The sequence below is a fragment of the Brienomyrus brachyistius genome, chromosome 13, assembly GCF_023856365.1.
Source record: "Brienomyrus brachyistius isolate T26 chromosome 13, BBRACH_0.4, whole genome shotgun sequence".
NCBI classification, from domain to species: domain Eukaryota; kingdom Metazoa; phylum Chordata; class Actinopteri; order Osteoglossiformes; family Mormyridae; genus Brienomyrus; species Brienomyrus brachyistius.
The window spans coordinates 24026505-24047100 of NC_064545.1; the positions used below are offsets into that span (position 1 = coordinate 24026505).

Here is a 20596-nt window from a genome sequence, read left to right on the forward strand (position 1 = left end):
CGGCGTTGGTAAGAGGAGGGGCAGCCCGGTGCAGAGCGCTGCATCGCCGAAGAGGGGCGGCGTTGGTAAGCGGAGGGGCAGCCCGGTGCAGAGCGCTGCATCGCCGAAGAGGGGCGGCGTTGGTAAGCGGAGGGGCAGCCCGGTGCAGAGCGCTGCATCGCCGAAGAGGGGGCGGCGTTGGTAAGCGGAGGGGCAGCCCGGCGCAGGGCGCTGCATCGCCGAAGAGGGGCGGCGTTGGTAAGCGGAGGGGCAGCCCGGCGCAGAGCGCTGCATCGCCGAAGAGGGGCGGCGTTGGTAAGCGGAGGGGCAGCCCGGCGCAGAGCGCTGCATCGCCGAAGAGGGGCGGTGTTGGTAAGCGGAGGGGCAGCCCGGTGCAGAGCGCTGCATCGCCGAAGAGGGGCGGCGTTGGTAAGCGGAGGGGCAGCCCGGTGCAGAGCGCTGCATCACCGAAGAGGGGCGGCGTTGGTAAGCGGAGGGGCAGCCCGGTGCAGAGCGCTGCATCGCCGAAGAGGGGCGGCGTTGGTAAGCGGAGGGGCAGCCCGGTGCAGAGCGCTGCATCACCGAAGAGGGGCGACGTTGGTAAGAGGAGGGGCAGCCCGGCGCAGAGCGCTGCATCGCCGAAGAGGGGCGGCGTTGGTAAGCGGAGGGGCAGCCCGGCGCAGAGCGCTGCATCGCCGAAGAGGGGCGGCGTTGGTAAGCGGAGGGGCAGCCCGGCGCAGAGCGCTGCATCGCCGAAGAGGGGCGGCGTTGGTAAGCGGAGGGGCAGCCCGGCGCAGAGCGCTGCATCGCCGAAGAGGGGCGGCGTTGGTAAGCGGAGGGGCAGCCCGGCGCAGAGCGCTGCATCGCCGAAGAGGGGCGGCGTTGGTAAGCGGAGGGGCAGCCCGGTGCAGAGCGCTGCATCACCGAAGAGGGGCGGCGTTGGTAAGCGGAGGGGCAGCCCGGTGCAGAGCGCTGCATCGCCGAAGAGGGGCGGCGTTGGTAAGAGGAGGGGCAGCCCGGCGCAGGGCGCTGCATCGCCGAAGAGGGGCGGCGTTGGTAAGCGGAGGGGCAGCCCGGTGCAGAGCGCTGCATCACCGAAGAGGGGCGGCGTTGGTAAGCGGAGGGGCAGCCCGGTGCAGAGCGCTGCATCGCCGAAGAGGGGCGGCGTTGGTAACAGGAAGGGCAGCCCGGTGCAGAGCGCTGCATCGCCGAAGAGGGGCGGCGTTGGTAAGCGGAGGGGCAGCCCGGTGCAGAGCGCTGCATCGCCGAAGAGGGGCGGCGTTGGTAAGCGGAGGGGCAGCCCGGTGCAGAGCGCTGCATCGCCGAAGAGGGGCGGCGTTGGTAAGCGGAGGGGCAGCCCGGCGCAGAGCGCTGCATCGCCGAAGAGGGGCGGCGTTGGTAAGCGGAGGGGCAGCCCGGTGCAGAGCGCTGCATCACCGAAGAGGGGCGGCGTTGGTAAGCGGAGGGGCAGCCCGGTGCAGAGCGCTGCATCGCCGAAGAGGGGCGGTGTTGGTAACAGGAAGGGCAGCCCGGTGCAGAGCGCTGCATCGCCGAAGAGGGGCGGCGTTGGTAAGCGGAGGGGCAGCCCGGCGCAGAGCGCTGCATCGCCGAAGAGGGGCGGTGTTGGTAACAGGAAGGGCAGCCCGGTGCAGAGCGCTGCATCGCCGAAGAGGGGCGGCGTTGGTAAGCGGAGGGGCAGCCCGGTGCAGAGCGCTGCATCGCCGAAGAGGGGCGGCGTTGGTAAGAGGAGGGGCAGCCCGGTGCAGAGCGCTGCATCGCCGAAGAGGGGCGGCGTTGGTAAGCGGAGGGGCAGCCCGGCGCAGAGCGCTGCATCGCCGAAGAGGGGCGGCGTTGGTAAGCGGAGGGGCAGCCCGGTGCAGAGCGCTGCATCGCCGAAGAGGGGCGGCGTTGGTAAGCGGAGGGGCAGCCCGGCGCAGAGCGCTGCATCGCCGAAGAGGGGCGGCGTTGGTAAGCGGCGGGGCAGCCCGGCGCAGGGCGCTGCATCGCCGAAGAGGGGCGGCGTTGGTAAGCGGAGGGGCAGCCCGGCGCAGAGCGCTGCATCGCCGAAGAGGGGCGGCGTTGGTAAGCGGAGGGGCAGCCCGGTGCAGAGCGCTGCATCACCGAAGAGGGGCGGCGTTGGTAAGCGGAGGGGCAGCCCGGTGCAGAGCGCTGCATCGCCGAAGAGGGGCGGCGTTGGTAACAGGAAGGGCAGCCCGGTGCAGAGCGCTGCATCGCCGAAGAGGGGCGGCGTTGGTAAGCGGAGGGGCAGCCCGGTGCAGAGCGCTGCATCGCCGAAGAGGGGCGGCGTTGGTAAGCGGAGGGGCAGCCCGGTGCAGAGCGCTGCATCGCCGAAGAGGGGCGGCGTTGGTAAGCGGAGGGGCAGCCCGGTGCAGAGCGCTGCATCACCGAAGAGGGGCGGCGTTGGTAAGCGGAGGGGCAGCCCGGCGCAGAGCGCTGCATCGCCGAAGAGGGGCGGCGTTGGTAAGCGGAGGGGCAGCCCGGTGCAGAGCGCTGCATCGCCGAAGAGGGGCGGCGTTGGTAAGCGGAGGGGCAGCCCGGCGCAGAGCGCTGCATCGCCGAAGAGGGGCGGTGTTGGTAACAGGAAGGGCAGCCCGGTGCAGAGCGCTGCATCGCCGAAGAGGGGCGGCGTTGGTAAGCGGAGGGGCAGCCCGGTGCAGAGCGCTGCATCGCCGAAGAGGGGCGGCGTTGGTAAGAGGAGGGGCAGCCCGGTGCAGAGCGCTGCATCGCCGAAGAGGGGCGGCGTTGGTAAGCGGAGGGGCAGCCCGGCGCAGAGCGCTGCATCGCCGAAGAGGGGCGGCGTTGGTAAGCGGAGGGGCAGCCCGGCGCAGAGCGCTGCATCGCCGAAGAGGGGCGGCGTTGGTAAGAGGAGGGGCAGCCCGGTGCAGAGCGCTGCATCGCCGAAGAGGGGCGGCGTTGGTAAGAGGAGGGGCAGCCCGGCGCAGGGCGCTGCATCGCCGAAGAGGGGCGGCGTTGGTAAGCGGAGGGGCAGCCCGGTGCAGAGCGCTGCATCGCCGAAGAGGGGCGGCGTTGGTAAGCGGAGGGGCAGCCCGGTGCAGAGCGCTGCATCGCCGAAGAGGGGCGGCGTTGGTAAGCGGAGGGGCAGCCCGGTGCAGAGCGCTGCATCGCCGAAGAGGGGCGGCGTTGGTAACAGGAAGGGCAGCCCGGCGCAGAGCGCTGCATCGCCGAAGAGGGGCGGCGTTGGTAAGAGGAGGGGCAGCCCGGCGCAGAGCGCTGCATCACCGAAGAGGGGCGGCGTTGGTAAGCGGCGGGGCAGCCCGGCGCAGGGCGCTGCATCGCCGAAGAGGGGCGGCGTTGGTAAGCGGAGGGGCAGCCCGGCGCAGGGCGCTGCATCGCCGAAGAGGGGCGGCGTTGGTAAGCGGAGGGGCAGCCCGGCGCAGAGCGCTGCATCGCCAAATGCCACCTTCTGCATTGGGCAGCTGTGAACGACGACGGGCCGCCACCCACTGAGCGAGGATGGGCTGGATCCGGCCGGCTGGAGGTCGACACAAACCCATCACCGGCAGATGGGCCAGGCAGCCCTCCCGAAGCGGCTACACAGGACTATGGGTTTCTCCCTCCGGGTCCCTCTCGTGGCCCTGGCCTCTGCCCACGGCATGTCAGCCACCTGCGACGGGCTGCGGCGTCGGGACGACCGCAAACACGCCCACGCAGCATCTGAAGAACAATATAGGCGTCTTTCTGTTTACGCCGATGCTGCTCCCATGCAGATAAACACCATAGAAAACAAGAGAGGAGGAAAACTAGCAGGCTGCTGAAATTCCTACCACAGCGGCATCAGAATGTGACTGAAGCCACGCTGGGGGTTGTGGGGGGGGGGGGAGCGTATTCATGGCTCTCCAACTCTACAGAGACATTCACAGCTGGGGGGCACCAGTACACCAGGTCGTAAGGTCCATCCTGGAAGATGGAGAACCTCTTAGAATTTATCTATTTGGCAAAGGTCCATGAGGAGAAGACAGCAGGGCCAGACAGTCTGGGGGGGGAGGGGTGAAACCCCGCCAGCCACAGGATCTGAACCGGCGACCTTCTGATCACAGAGGCCTCACCCACAGAGCCCACACACTGCCCCGATAACCAAGCATGAAGAACGGGAGCCGTATATCCCTTAACAGATGCCCAGCTGAGTCACGTCTGAGGGGGAAAATAATCTATGTCCCTGCCTGCAGTTTGAGTGATCAGACCCGACCGTCTTGGGTACATTTTAAATTTGACCAGAACTAAAAATAGACAGTCAGATGTTGGGGGGGGGGGGTGAGAACCAGGAGGTACAGAGAAGCATGCTGCCTGGAACATGGAGGGGAGAAGGCCGTCGGCAGGACCACGCCACATTTCTCACCACTGGGGACCCGAGGGTGCCGAGCTGGCAGGGACCCCCTTTGCTACAGGCCAACTTCTGGTGCCGCCTGAGAGGGGTGGGAGGACCCCGGCTGTCTGTCCATCCATCCACAGCGGGCGTGTAAGCGGGCGTAACATCTGACCGCACTGAAGCATCCTCTCGCATTTCATCGATGCAGGCGGGTCACGACAGGAGCCCATAGGAGAGGGAGGCGAGGAGGGGCCCCTCTGGACGCTACAAGTCCGCACTGCACGAAACTCAATCCATCACTGTCCCGTTCTGTACCCATAATCCCTGCACTGTTATGGATTCCCGAAGATAAATCTTCTGCCCTATCCTCCCAGCGCGATGCCGACGCTGGGGCACGGCGCTCCAGGCCGATATTGATTTCCAAGCCACCTCTGAGCGAGTGCTGTGACGTCCAAACCCATCGATCGTTCGCCCCCCCCCCAGTGTCACAGGCTTTAATTCATACCTTTCTGATATGGCATATAATTTACATTTTTCAGGGGGTCCATGTGAGCAGAAAATCTATTGTCCGGTGACAGATTCCCCCCCCTCAGAGAAAAAAGAAAGATGAGTGTTAAATACACCAGAGCCCCCAGTGGCGGCTGAAAGATCCACACACTCATAATAGTCTAATTACAGCCACCTACGTGCACAGAGGCAGGCAGACACACACACACACACACACACACACACACACACACAGAGTACTGGAATTCCACTGACTTCAGTGGTGTGGGCCCTAATCGTCTTGCCATGTAAAATACACTCACTTGTTTGTCAGGAACAGTCACCGCACATTAACACTCTAGGCTTTCATCCGTCCCGGGTGATTAATTAATCATGCACGCTCACGTTCTCCAGCACGAGAAATGGACCTTCCAAGTGAAAACAGAGCCCAATATTATTTCCCGTTATGAAGGGGCGTCATTATCAGGAAGAGCGGCATCAAGCTCACGTCGATAAAAGCTACCGGACTGAACCCATGGACTGAGCTTTCTGGAATCTCTTGCCCCATTTCTCAAGCTTATCAGAAGTCCATCCGGGCACCGCTGATGACATCGAGAAGAAAGACGCATCTCTTTTTGTGTCAGACGCACAAGATGTACCTGTTCAGGAGACCGAGAGAGGCAGGGAGAGATAAACGGCAGGGCTGGATGGTACAAACCAGGGTCTGGGGGGCGGGAAGGACCACGATGGCGTTGGCCAGGCGCTGTAGGCTATGAGCCATGGAAAAATCCAGACCAAGGTTTTGTTTGAGTAGCCAGTTGAGTACAAAGACTCACAGTCACTGAGGACTCAACTGGTTGGTTGAAACAAAACCTTGGTCTGGATTTTCGTTCTTTCTGGACTTGAACTTTTCACCCCAGAACGCAGGACTAACTGACAGCCTCACCAGATCCACTGTGAGCCTCAAAGTCTTCTGAAGAGCAGCTTAGGCATACTGAGCACTGTCAGGCCCTGCGACTGCCCCGCGCCCCATCACACACTGGCGGCAGGAGGTAGAGGAGCTCCTACCAAACCCCTTAATGACTGGCCCTTTATGGCATTACATTCTCCATTTAATTACAGGGTCAGGGGATGACGAACTACAGTGACGGCACATTTTTTCCACAAAACAATTAACGATCTGTAGAACGCGGCGGGCATGGCAGTGGGCGTGGCCTGGCGCATAAAGCACAAGACAGCACAGCAGGAATCAATTAAGGGACTCACTTTGATGATGTCATTGACAAGCGTTCTGCCGGTAGAGCGACTTCCGCCGGGGCGGGGGGGGGGGGGAGGTGACCGCAGGATTCCGCGACAGGCCCGTTCGTAACCGGATCTTCGCCCCCTCAAGGCCCGGCTGTGCATCCCATTAAGGGCAGGGGCTCACGATGAACTCATTAAATGTACAATGCCTCTCCCCAAACACCCTGCCCCCCCACCACACCATACCAAGTTCACCACGCCCGCCACTCGCTGGACTCCCGGCAGACGGAGACGTTCTGGAATCCAGTGCCGAATCATTTGGACGCGCATGGCGAGGACAAAGGGTCCATGTCAGGGTGGTGGGCACAGTGGTAATCACATCTGATCCCCATTTCACTTCCTTAAATAACTTGTCAACAACAGCGGGCAAAATTAAAGCTCTACACTGCAGACTGCATTTTATTCTCCTCTAGGGTAGCTGGCGCCAAACAGCTGACAGTGTGTTTGTGATCCACAGCCCATCATGAATATGAAAGTGCATTCCTGCAGTGGGCTGCGCGGAACACCCACACACACACACACACGCACACACACACACACACACACACGCACACACACACACGCACGCACACACACACGCACACGCACACACACACGCACACACACACACACGCACACACACACACACACACACACACACACACACGCACCTCAGCCCCAAGCTCCCGGGAACAAGCTTTAACACAAAACTATTAACTCCAATTCCTGTGGTGTCGCCTTAGTCTGCAGCCGTTTTCATAATCAACCCCATTTACTTAGTCTGCTCCAGCATATCTACCCCCAAGCAAACATTCTTACACAAAGACAGAGTGAGATTTATAGCAGCAGTGGGGGAAGACAAACACAAAAAAAAGAACAAAATACCAACAGGAGATTTAGCGTGACAGATATCAGATATCAGGTTTGCGTTTTTCATATCAAAAATAATATTCAACAAGTCTTTAGTGGTTCTGCCCCTGTTATTTGCGTCCATTTTTGTCCTCTTTATTGAGCATAAACATTCACGACGCCACCAGCTCCATGCCCGGCCAATATCAATAGCAGCAGCCGGTGCTGCTCGCCGGGCTTTTCGGCGCGGGGGGACGCGACCCAACTTCTTGGCGTCGACATTAACGCCGGATTTTTTCTCGCTTCTCAAATCTGCCCTGTCCCCCCCCCGCACAGAGAAACCACACATACCGCCATAGAGAGAAGCGACCCTAGGGAGCGGGCTGAGGGGCTGATACACCACAGGCGAAAGGCTGGAGGAGGAGGAGGAGGAGGAGGAGGAGGAGGCCAAGTTGAGGATCCACTATGTCCTCGCGGCCAAGGCTGGTGCCGGGGGAGTCTCCCATTTCAAGAGGATTGAGTTCGTTGGAGGAGATGTACATGGTTAAGTTTAAAGCGTCTCTTCAATCAAAATTGGCATTCGTTTTCTTTCCTCATACTCCACTCCTTCCCAGTCGAGTCTTGGGCCAAGTGCACCCCCTCGTCCCCATTTCCCTAACCCATCCCATGCCAAGATGAACACAGGAGGTCTAGAGTTACCCCAGAGGAGCAGAGACAGACAGCAGATGATCTCAAATCCCAGATCCATAAAACAGGAGCCTGGGATGGGGCCCAATCTGGCCAAATGGCCCCGGCGTGGGACGCCATACAGGGGCTCGAGGCTGCTGCCACACACGCGGGCGTCACAGGCGCTTCACGGTCGCACACCAGCAGGACGGCGAGTTACTCCTGCATGAACAATGGCCCCTTTCATTGGCGTCTTATTTTTCCGTCCGAGGCCTGGCGATGGCGTCGATCCACTTCCCCGTGTTTACGCAAGGCGGGCGGCACATCTTCCTCGCGAGCCGGCAGTGCCCCGGCCAGCTGCTGAGACTAGGAGCACTGCAAAATTTAAAAGGGGGCATCCCTGGGGGCACGGACTGTATTGAGGGTACAACCCAACCCCCCAGCACCAGGAGCACGGTCCCCCTGCTACGAGGCCACGGTGGAAAGAGGGCAGCGAGACAAGGGTTAACCGCACCTCCGCCCCGAGGCCCCGCGCTACCGCTAAAATTAACCTCCCACGCAGCTGGCTCCCATTAGCCGGTGGTGACACTCGGAGCCTGTGTTTAAGCTGCACCGCGGGGCACTTCTGGAGGAGATCTTGCCGCTCCGCGCAGATAATACTACCGTCGGCCGCCAGCTGCCAAGTTTTGACTGGCCCCGGTCCTCTGGCACGGCTGTGTTTTGGAACGGGGGGGGGGGGGGAGAGAGAGTGGCGGTGGAACGTTACCGCTAATTCAGTCCCCAGAGAGGGCCGGGTGGGGGTGCGGGTGGAGGTGGGAGGCTGAGAGGAAAGAGCAGCGCGCATGAGAGAAAGAGTGAAGGAACCACATCAGAGGCGGACTTCCCGCCGCGGGGCTCCGACTCGAGAAGAAGCGCGACAGTCACTGAAGTGTGGACCGGTACCAGGGTGAGACCCGGGCGCCCAAGACGGCGAGGGCCTTCGTCTGCATGTCAGCATGGCTCTCGTGAGCACATGTGACCCAGATAGTAAACACAAGAATCTTGTGCAGGGGAGAGAGGTGGCCCAGTGCCTGCGGGCCGGTGGGGGCGCAAATTCCCACTGCCACCCACAGCCAGCTGAGGCAGAACTTTCCTCTTCCTCGGAACCCCGTCTGGAACGTCCACAAGCACGGAAGCCCGGGCGGTTATGGAAACGCTGTCCCAAGGTTGCCAAAGCGTGTGAACGCACCGTCCCCCAACGCCAAAATACCTCAGCCTTTTTTTTTTCATGTTAGTTGAGGAATTAGATTTGCGGTGTCAAGGTGTCACCCAGCCATTTCTTACACGAGTCTATTACTCACTTTGGAACCATTTTTACACATAATGTGAGAAAAACCCCAAAACCCAAGACTGTGGTTCCAGTCACCAAACCTATGCCATCCTTTTTAAGATAAACGAACAAAATAATAATAATCATTATTATATTTAATAAATAGACTAATAAATAATAATAATAAAGATACTATTAATAATAATAAGTCCGCTGGACCGCAGCGTGTTGTGGGTACCGGCTTGACCTCACTGCATGTGTTTGGTTACTTCTCCACCGAGCCCAGTTCCGTAACAAGAGAGGAACATCGACAGGTAGCTGATACCCAGAGCAGAGATCGCCTGCACCCATTTCCGCGACGTTCCTGTTTTGTAACATCATATCGGACGCGGAATCGCGGCGTCCCTTAATGGTCTGCACTCGGCCAGCCGCCGGCCTGACCAACTCTCATTAGCTTCCCCCGGGGTCATAATATTTACGCTTTCATCGAAGAGCATCTCAGACCACACTTCACCTCTCTTACAAGCCGGTTAAACAAGCCAAAGACGGAGTTACCGTCTGATAAAGTGATCACTCCCGGGATCGAGGGGTCGACACAGCGGGCAGCGGGACCTACTCATGAACGAGCAGAAGAGGCTCAAACACAGCCTCCAGTTCTGGTGTTCAGCTGCACCTCTGAAAGGTGAGCTCCCCGCGGCAGACAGAGCACGAACGCACTCTGTTCCTCTTCAGGTTTATATTTATTCACTCAGGAAACACACAGCCATGCTGGTGGCGATGGAGGGCGGTCACCTTCCCTGGGTCCCCTGTCACAGCACCAGGTCCTCCAGACACCGTTCAGCGTCAAGCTTAAATTATTTACAGTCCCCCTTACTGGTAAAGATCAGGAAGTCAAGACCCATCGATCCTGTGCCTCACTGAGGCCATCGCTGATGCCATGACACTGGACAGATGGACCACACATGGGAAAAAATCGTAATCATGTGTTCTTGCTCGCTGGTGTTACTTTTACCATACGACGCAGGTCGTGATAATGTGAGGTTGTGAAAAGGGAAAGTGTTAAAATGGACCCTGACAGTATCTTTCTGTGTGGACTTTCATCATCCATCCATCTATCTTTGTTCCGGCAGACATGTTGTGAGCGACCTTCAGTCGGCTTTAACAAACATGTCTGGCCTTCATTTTCTTAAGAGGGATGATGACCATCAATTGGACATTTACCAATAAACAAAAAGGGGATCATTAGCTAAAACACAGGTGATACGTGAACAACATCAGACAGACGTTAATTACAGTGCGTTTGCTACATGCAACACATGAGACAACAGGAAAACTGAATGATTTTAAAAAATGTTTAGGTATGGTTTCGATAACAATTTCTGTGTGTGTGTGTGTATGTATGTATGTTTGTGTGTATGTGTGTGTGTGTATGCATGTGTGTGTGCATGTGTGTATGTATGTGTGTGTGTGTGTGTGTGCGTGTGTGTGTGTGTATGTGTGTGTGTGTGTGTGTGTGTGTATGTGGGTATGTGTTTGTGCGCATGTGTGTGTGTGTGTGTGTGTGTGTGTGTGTGTGTATGTGTGTGTGTGTGTGTGTATGTGTGTGTGTGTGTGTGTATGTGGGTATGTGTTTGTGCGCATGTGTGTGTGTGTGTGTGTGCTTGTGTGCATGTGTGTGTGTGTGTATGTGGGTATGTGTTTGTGCGCATGTTTGTGTGTGTGTGTGTATGTGGGTATGTGTTTGTGCGCATGTGTGTGTGTGTGTGTGTGTGTGTGTGTGTGTGTGTGTGTGTGTGTAGGCCTATATTTTTTATTCATTTCCAAAAATGTCTAGCGAAGTGCCCAGTACATATACTTATGTGATTGGCCAGATGATAAATTCCCCTTAAAATGTGCAACACCCTGTTACATCAATATTTATAAATACGGCATCTGCTCACAAAGATTAAAATGGGGAAAACTGTCAGGAAATGTTTCATGAGGAGATGATGTAGTAAGGAGGAGGAGGAGGAGGAGGAGGGGAAAATGAAGGAGTAAAGAAATGGGTACCTTTCCTGTCTCGCGCTCAAAGTCGACATACTCTCGTGTGGGAGCTTGGCGCTGGTCCCCGTGCAGGTTGGCTGGGAAGAACTGCAGCGAGAGATTGGTTCCCGTTGCCACAAAAGCCTTTTACGGAGAAATCAATACAAAGAGGATCAGAAAGCAAGGCCTAACATAAATTATGCAGCCAGTCATTTATTCTTCACATCAGAGAAAGAGAGAGAGAGTGAAAGAAAGCGAGAGAGAGAGAGAGAGGGAGAGAGAGAGAGATGGAGAGGGAGAGAGAGGGAGAGGGAGAGAGAGAGGGAGAGGGAGAGAGAGGGAGAGGGAGAAGGAGAGGGAGAAGGAGAGGGAGAAGGAGAGAGAGAGAGAGAGGGAGAGGGAGAGGGAGAGGGTGCCTGGAGCCAAGCAGCAGTTCTCACAACAGCAAAAGAACAGTAAGAAAAATGAAGGCAGGAAAAAAAACACAAGAGTCATCATTTTCTCAATTTGAAGTATAGAGTTACACATCTGATTCTATTTGACCAACATTCAGTGCTGGCAGAGTGGGGTATGGGATACAGCCTCGAATGGAGAAAGCGGGAGGGGGTGCGGGGGGAGGGGAGGGGAGGGTGGAGAAAAAAAATCAATACATTATTTTAGACAAGACCTTCCACTAGCATTAAGAAAACAGAATCCGGAAGGTTTGGTGTGAAAAACCGGGTTCAAAACAACTGGAGAGAAATAGTTTACAAATGTTAATTGCTGTGTAATGTTTTCCCCCAATCTACTCACCATTAATTAATTATTTCAAAAAGGAAACAAACACAGAGATAGCAAAAGAGAATACCCTATCTTATTATTTGCTAAAGAAATTGGGTTTTCTCCAAGCCGCCATCATAATAAAACGTTCAGCTCCGAAATAGGATGATGTAGATATAGCGAAATCAGCGGGACCCAGAGAAAGCGACCCTGACTGTTCGTCATCCAGACTCAGAAATGGCTCGGAATTATAATTAAATTAGTTAGACGGGAAAATCGGGGGGAAGGGGGGGCAGAGGGAAAGACAGGGGAAAGGGTTATACGGTACATCCATAAAACGTATAAACATGTTATGTTGTTTGACTTTAAAGTGAGGTACAGATATTTTATTAAGTATCGTGCTTTCGGAAGCTTTAAACTACTGGAAATCCGTTTTAATCTGTATGACAATGCAGTATATATGTTTACCATCAGAATGAGATACGCAGGTTTATTCCCGGCAACTTCACGACACCAGAAAACAGAAACAGCGATATTAAAGGATCACCGTCTTATTTTGGCCGCCGCTATAACAAACCCCTTGCTTTAGATCGTTTTAGACTAAGCCAGTTTATATTATGAAATGTGTAGTAAACCAGTAAGATAACGTGATAAGAGAAGCTTATGAAAATGCAGAAATAGGCAGCGAATTGCGGAAGAGCTCTTATCTGGTGATGGCTAGAAAGAAGCTGCAGAAAGCGGCGGAGCGCAGAACCGGCCACTGGCCACTGGGGACCGACGACCGGCCACTGGGGACCGGCCACTGGCGACCGACGCTTCCATTCATTGTTCAACGTACGTAATCTTTAACAGTCAGCTCTAGTGGAAACATCCGGAAGAGTTTAATTAACCATCTAAAAAAGAAATGATCTTACACAAAAGGCGTTTGAGCACATGCGGGATTTAACTGCAAAGCTTCAGAATCCCACATGTAGCATTTCCTTACTTTATTTCAATTATGAAAGAAAAGTGGCGAAACTATTGGCTGCACTGTGACTAGTCTGTCTAGTTTTCAGGTAATTATACTTCGCAATACGATACTTCAGACATGATGCTGCTTTACCGACTGAGGTTAGTATTAATTGACAGTGTAGTAAAAATCTCCCGAAAATGATAAAAACTCACAATTTCGGAGCGCCCGTCCCGACAAGCATTTTGGAACCTGGCTTGTCTTTCCTCGTGTGGTCTGTCTCGGAAACCGGTGTACTTTATCTGGAGAGAAAAGGGGGTAAAGAAATGAAAAATTCATTCTTTACATTTTCAAAATGCAAAAACTGGGCCACTTTAGAAACTTGCATTAATTCGCAGACTATTAAAAGCGGTACGAAAAGCTGCACTTACAACCTTCTTACTTCCAGGCTATTCAGCAGCGAGCTCAGTAAACATTATCATGAAAACAAAATCTTAAAACGGCATGCTATTAAAAATGGTGGTATTTTGCTGTGTGGTTGCCATTCAAAACGCATGCGATCGGACACGCGAGAAACTTACGATCTGACACATGGTTCGATTATAGCCTGTACATCAAGACACTTATGCGACTGTCAAAACTTGCTATGTGACCCAGGGTGAGCGAAAAGAAATCCATATTGTTTTATTTCAAAAAAGAAACACGCTCGTCTTTTCAACAGGAAGTTTATACCAAGCAATAATTATAAGAGAATAACATACTTAAAATAATGTTCGGCTTCGCGTTATAGAGCGTGCGCATTAAAAATAAAAAATACTTCATATACTCGTTATAAATAATAGCAATATAGCAAGCTAACCTTGTTCGGTATTCGTATTAGCCAACTCGTATCCGCCACTTGGTACCTTATTTATTTATTCCGCTTACCTCGCACTCCCGGCTGAGCTTTCGGAAAAATTCCTCGTTTTCGAACTTGCTTCTCTGATCCGGGACCACCCGAGGCATCTTAAATATTATTTGATCAATTTTCGTGCCTTTTCTTATTTGTCACGCTGCTGGAGAAATGCTGGACTCCCTCGGGTCGCGCTTCTTCTCTCTTCCTTCCTCTTGTATGCTATACGTTGCCTGGTTTTAAGTGACTCACTACAGCAGTGATCCGATGTAAAGTGCGCTGTAATGCACTAGTGCTTTGTTTTTTTTTCCCAGTCTCAAAACCCAGCTACTGCGGCCAGTTTTGGCCACTGCAAGCAATACGGATCGCTTTTGCTATTGCCTATGATTCCTCTCCGATCTGTGGCGTGTGTTCAATCCCCTGACAACAAAAGCTTCTCGCCTCACTTTAACCGTCTCTCTTCATAGTTCGAAGTTACTTCCTGGCTCGTCCGAGCCCGACTTATGACTGCACACCCAAAAGGCACCCCCCATTCACAATTCTCGCCACTACAGGCCCGCAGTGCGCAAGCGCGCAGCTAACCAGCGCTCCGGAAAGCGCGCAAGCGTGCTTTCAGTTATTCGGGCTTTTCGTCGGTGTGGGACGCTGTAAATCTAATACAGCGAACTTAATAACTGTAAAGACCTTCTTATAATTAATAGAACAGCGCCAAACATAGTTGAAAGGAATGCATTTATTTTTGTAGCGGAGGAGACCATAAAATCACCCTGACGTAATTCCGTTTTAAATTGTTATAAGCAGAAAAATGTGAGGATGTCAAGTTGGTACATTATAAATGAACATTTTGTATCAGTATTCATAATTCATTCCTGTTAATTGAGTAGATGGTTAAACTACAGCAATTATGCATGTCTATCAATCCATCTTCACCTATCCTGTACAATATAAAGGCCTGGAACGTATCCCAGGTAGCGTATGCAGGGCGAGACGCACGGCTACATCCGAGCTACATCCCAGCTACATCCCATCAGGTTCTCATACGCACACGGTATGGGCGATATACAGGTGCCAATTTACTCTGACATTTTTCTTCGCACTACATAGGGAAAACAAGAAGGAAACCCGCACAGACTGGAGAGAACTTTAAATACCACCGTGGTTCGGAGCCCGAAGCCTGCGCGTGCGGGGACTGCATGCTTTTAATGTGACTAGTAGTGTTTTCTTTCGAAGAATTTAGTTTTAAGTAGCATATTAGATGTATAGTCTTGATGCATATTACATATAAGCTACTCGATAAATATTCTATATATAATGTTATTTATTGCTATATTTCTATAGCTGTATTACAATACTTAAAGGAAGAATAATTACTTGAATTCCTATTTTAATGTTTAAAATTCCACAATCAAACATTCTATCACATCGGTCTGTATCAATAAATAAATAATAATAATAATTATAATAATAATAATAATAAAAACACTAAAGCTGAGAAATAACCGAAATTACAATTAAAACGCAAAAAAAAATCAATTATGATTACAGCTTAACAAATGTAATTTATGCAATAAAAATGGGCATTGTTGATAAACCAAAATGGTGAAACATTATGCAAATACAGAGGAGTATATTGATCTTCTGCATTAGTATTCCTTATGCCGTTAACATTAAATGGATTTTCAATTGCCTAATTTAGTCAGCTAAAGAACTCCTCAAACAAATTTGTTTCATGGGTACTCTTATGAATGCAACTCCTACGAAAAGATTGTGAATTTAAATTTCGTATTGCAGTGGCCATGCTTCACGTTAACCATCAAATGATTATAGACATTTTGGGGACGTGCGTTGTGCCGCTTCCCACCGTTGTGCGCGTGTTCCAAATGAGCGAATATTTACTCGGAAATGCGTGTTATTGGCGCGTGGGCGTGCCGTTTATCCCACACCTCCCATTTAGTCCAGTACGACTGATTATGGGTACAAACGCCCAGCGGTGGATGAGGTAAATGCGCAACCATCCTTGGTGCTACCCCATATCAAAATAATAAAACGAAATATCTATTATTTTATTTTCTAAGCGAAACCATATAAATATACATATAACTGACCCTAGATAGCTACCCCAGTCAAAATGTTCTGCTTATGGCACAGTAAACTGGTCGTGGATTGTATCCCACTTTGCGTTGTTCAAGGGTCCCTGTCATGAAATGTTTCTTCAGCTATTAGTGCGAAAGCGGAAAAAAACGTTTCCTAAAAGTTTGACATTGTATAAACAGTCACAGACAAACACAATAGTGCTCCCAGATGAATCGTTGGAATGTTTTTGTGAAGTATTTAAATGAATAGGCCTACCTAAATTGTAGTTACCATTCCAAAACACAAAGTACTCACAAAAGGAACAGCACGTCCCAAAAGTGCATAATTCATTTTGCATCTGCCAGCAGCGAAAAAGATGGAGAACCATTATTGACAAAATGTCTCCTTTTTGTGATTTTTGGATGTCAAGGTTTCTTTATACGGGCTCCGTGGATCATATTTCCGATCAAATAAAATATTTACAGCGCAGCAGAGGCGCAGCGTGAAAAACACCGCGGTCTGAAAAAAACCTGCGTACAAGCAGGCCGGAGTACGTTTGTTTTCTAAATCCAGATATCTACGGGCTATCAATAAATCAGACAGGAAAGGAGTCGGGAGGGGATTCCAAATGACATATACAGTATAAAGTTGGCCCGGTGGAGCTAAAAAGAGAAAGTCGCTCATCGACTGGCGGTCACCCTATCTGCCAGATTTCTGCGCACATCCATCCACTAGGTTATCTATGCCTCGGGTGCTGGCCGGGGTTTGCTTTACCTTAGAAATCATAAACTAAATCTAAATTAAGTCAATGACTCCTCTTCAGCTGCTTCCAAAGAGACGGTAAAAAGGTTTACAGTAATGTCTGTGATCCAAGTGCGTCATCGCGCCCCGCATTCAAACTCGTGATGCGTGAGCAATAAAACAAACGGGCTCCAACCCGGCTGCGCTGCTCCGAGCCCCCCTGATGCCCCCAGGGCGAGACGGACAATCCGCCGTCCGGGATCCAACCACGTCCCTCACCGAGAACGTCGCACTTATTAATGCAACAACGCAAAAGTCTTTAAAAAACGAATTACAGGAGCATCAAAAAGGGGGATTTAACATATTTATTAGGTTTAGTTTATCTCTCCACAAAGTAGTTTATGCGGTGTTTTGGATTCACGCAGTGACAAACACCCGCTTCAAATGATGAAACTGTAATTTCGCATCGCCCCCCCCCCCTTCTCCGTACAAACTGCGTTAGGTGAGCGGAGCGGCGCGCATCTGCAGTGGTGCCGCGGGGGCTGCGCACTGCCGGGGGCCGCGAAGCCAGACGGCGCGATGCCACAGCGACTTGGCAGCGGTGTCAGTCGGCCTGACGTCTCCCCTGGTGCGGCAGCAAAATGACATCAAAGTCCAGAAGGGACGGTTCCGGGAACATAGAGACTTTGACTGTCAGAAAATGAGCAGACTTTGAGACGCATGACCGTTTTGCTTTAAAAGCAAATGTCGAATTTGTTTTATACTAACCGCATATTTTGGATAGGCTACAATCGGTATGCTCAGTAATTAATTGCAGGCTATAATAATGTCAAAGTCTGAGAGGAAAAATAACGAATTATTTTATGACATGACTGTTGCTTTGTTTGCCAAATGAAACTGATATATGAAAAGAAATATAATATATACTAAAATGTGTTATTATACATATTCGCAAAACAGAAAATTATATTTCCCTGACTTAAGTTACATGGGTTTTGAAACTAAAGGTAAAAGTAATGAAAAATCCGCCAAACTTGAAATATAGCTACAAGTATGCAAGTCATAACACGTTAGAGTGAAAACGACTGAAATTTGAAATTGAGCCGTCAGATATTGAAACCAGAGTTAGTGCTTCAGAGGGTTTGAAGATGAAAGACTCGGCGCCCTGTTCATAGTTTCCACAAAGCTGCGTGTGCTGTGAAGTTCACACCTGCAGTTACACCGCTGGTTCCGCAGAGGGCGCCATACCTCATACACCGATGTCATGTAGGAAAAAAAAACTATAAGCTTACTTGTTTTCCCTAAAGAGCAAAAATTACAACACTCGATGGTCCCCCCCCCCCGAAATTTTCAAAAGCGTCAGTTTTTATTAAGAATACCTTACGAATAGAAATCATGACAATTTACGTTTCGTTTCAGGCCTACTACATTAGCCGTCAAGTAGCCCACTGAATTACTGTAAAATGGGCTGAGAAAATAGGATAAAAAAAGAAGATGGTATCCCTCGATTGTTCATTAAAAATTGTTGTTATATTATTGCTATATTAACAAAATACGTGACAGGAAGTGAAAGACAGAGAGAGAAACATCACGCAAAGGAAAAAAAGTATATAAACCAGTTTAGTAATTAAAACATAATTATTGTAATATTAAGAAATATGCCTAACATCACTTTCCATGTAGCCTATTTCTGGCAAAAATAAAATCCTTTTGTGATAAAAAAAGACACAATAGTGATTACATAGGAATATGTAACTTATTTATACATTTACTGTATGTGGGGCAAAAGTAATTAATTGATTTAAGGTAGGCCTGTAAGCCGACCTTCTGTGAAATCCACCACGGCCTTTTAATATTTAAATCAGGTTAAACTGAAAACCCATGTGCTGATCTAAAAAAATATGGTTTGTTGAGCATGTGCTACTGCCCACCAGTTTAAGATACAAACATGTTCTCTTGTGTTTGAGACTTTGTGTTTGATAGGGAATAATACCTTTAGATACATATGAAATCAAATGGTGGTGCTCGTGTGTTCTGGAATCTGCAATTTCGGGTCATTCCCACCTCATTTATTGTGAAACATGATAGAATTATTATATATTATATTATTATATTTTATATTATATATAATTTGAACAAGGCGCTTAACCTGAACTGGTGCAAAGCTCGAGATTCTGGGCCCCGCGTAAGCGCGTCGCGTGGGGATACTGGGCCCCGCGTAAGCGCGTCGCGTGGGGATCCTGGGCCCCGCGTAAGCGCGTCGCGTGGGGATATGGGCCCCGCGTAAGCACGTCATGTGGGGATCTTGGGCCCCGCGTAAGCGCGTCATGTGGGGATCTTGGGCCCCGCGTAAGCGCGTCGCGTGGGGATACTGGGCCCCGCGTAAGCGCGTCGCGTGGGGATCCTGGGCCCCGCGTAAGCGCGTCGCGTGGGGATACTGGGCCCCGCGTAAGCGCGTCGCGTGGGGATCCTGGGCCCCGCGTAAGCGCGTCGCGTGGGGATACTGGGCCCCGCGTAAGCGCGTCGCGTGGGGATCCTGGGCCCCGCGTAAGCGCGTCGCGTGGGGTAACAAATGCCATTTAACAAATTGTTCTCAACGATTTGTCCTCATTCCTGTGATATTACATTTTAGCTATATGTCATATTTAGTGTCACTCTGCTACAAACAAACCAAATGTCCTTCATTTAAATGTGAAGTTCTGCACTGGAGAGGGAGGGGGTGACATAGGGCCCTCAAGTTCATATCTATAGCAACCGTGAAGGTGTTGTCTGGTCAATAACTCCTGCAGGACAAAGTCATGTGTACTCCTAAACATGTTTAACGTGAGCTTCAAATAGCCACATTCCCCTCCCACCCCTCACACGTGATAATAACACCCTGAGGATCACAAGACACAATCCATTTTTAACCCCGATAATAGCTTCAGTATTACGTGGCACTCTGCCACTGTCTGCTGCAGATGCGGGAGAAGGGGGATCCTCAGAGCGGGGAGGCCTCTGTCACCGGCGGGGCGACACGACGCACTGATTGACAACAGTGTTGTCCAATAAATCACTGCGCTCTTGGACACCTCATGAAGTTCAGAGACTAGCATGGTTCCCATCGGGGTTTAAATGACTGCAGCATTTCATGCCAAAGTGAATTTAAAACAGTGACACAATTCGAGCTGTCACCCACAGATACAAAAAAAAAACACAAGTTTAAATATAACTAAATTAATAAAGTATTAAATCAGTTTTTGAACGCATTTTTCTTCCGAGCAAAAAATTTAGCTTCACATCGTTTCGTAATACTGTAAATAAGGCATTTATTTACTAGGCCTGTTTTGAATATTTAAAATAGAGCTTTAAAAAATAAAATCTTCAGAAACTATGTTTCTTCACATATAATTTAATTTATACATTAAACGGGAGTAATTCTGTGGATGCTCTCACTCATTGGTTTCCAGGCTACAGCCAGACGGCACTAACGGGCAAAAAATAGCGCGGCGTATGATGACAGGCACTGGCAGGGCGCGGTGGGGGTATTTAACCTAGACACTGAATGCTCTTATTTCACGTTTCCTTTTGGGTACCGTGCAGAGACAACCATCAAAATAGATTTTTATATATATGTATTTGGATATACTCTCTAAAGACGACCTATTGGAGCAGAAGCGTGTCATTAATCTTATTCAATGACCTAATTAATGAAACGTTCAAACGTAGCTGACTCACATACCTCCTGACTCGCGGATGCGACGTTTGAGCTTTTATTTATTGAAGAATCCGTGTGTTCGCCGGTTTCCATGTTTTCCCATCACTGGTAATTCAAGGACGCCGGTTGGGTTAAATGCATTTCCTTGCGGGAAGAGCATGCAAACTCAATCCATCACAGTGTGAGTGGGATTCAGACATTGGAGTTTGGAAGTAGACGGTGACCGTGCAGCCCCTAAAAGTAAATATTCGCTATCGATGACATGGCAAGCATCCCCATCCAAACCTTCCATAATGATGCGCTGACTCTGCTTGCATCGTTTACTTTGGAAAACTATGCAATCATCTGTTGATGTGTCTTTAACCCTTGCATTAAAATTAAGGGTGGAGTTACGTAATCATTCGATAATATACACGTTATGTGCAGAAGGAGCAGGTTCTGTAATCCTTTGCAACTAATTATTATATGTAAAAAGTCAGTCAAGAGAATTAACTGTATCAGAAGGTAAACTGGCGACAATTAGCACAGTTGATCTACCGTCAAAA

General features: G+C 51.0%; 1 protein-coding gene across 2 annotated transcripts in view; it reads right to left on the reverse strand.

Annotated features, from left to right (window-relative positions):
* cbfb (core-binding factor subunit beta) overlaps positions 1 to 14084 on the reverse strand; it is a 29964-nt gene extending 15880 nt beyond the window's left edge. For both annotated transcript variants that reach the window (XM_048973684.1, XM_048973685.1), the window contains exons 1-3: positions 13576 to 14084; positions 12864 to 12950; positions 10968 to 11084 (exon numbers count right to left, since the gene is read on the reverse strand). In XM_048973684.1, coding sequence (XP_048829641.1) covers positions 10968 to 11084; positions 12864 to 12950; positions 13576 to 13653 — 282 coding nt within the window. In that variant the 5' untranslated portion in view covers positions 13654 to 14084. The remainder of the gene's footprint in view (positions 1 to 10967; positions 11085 to 12863; positions 12951 to 13575) is intronic.
* Positions 14085 to 20596: the final 6512 nt, after the last annotated feature.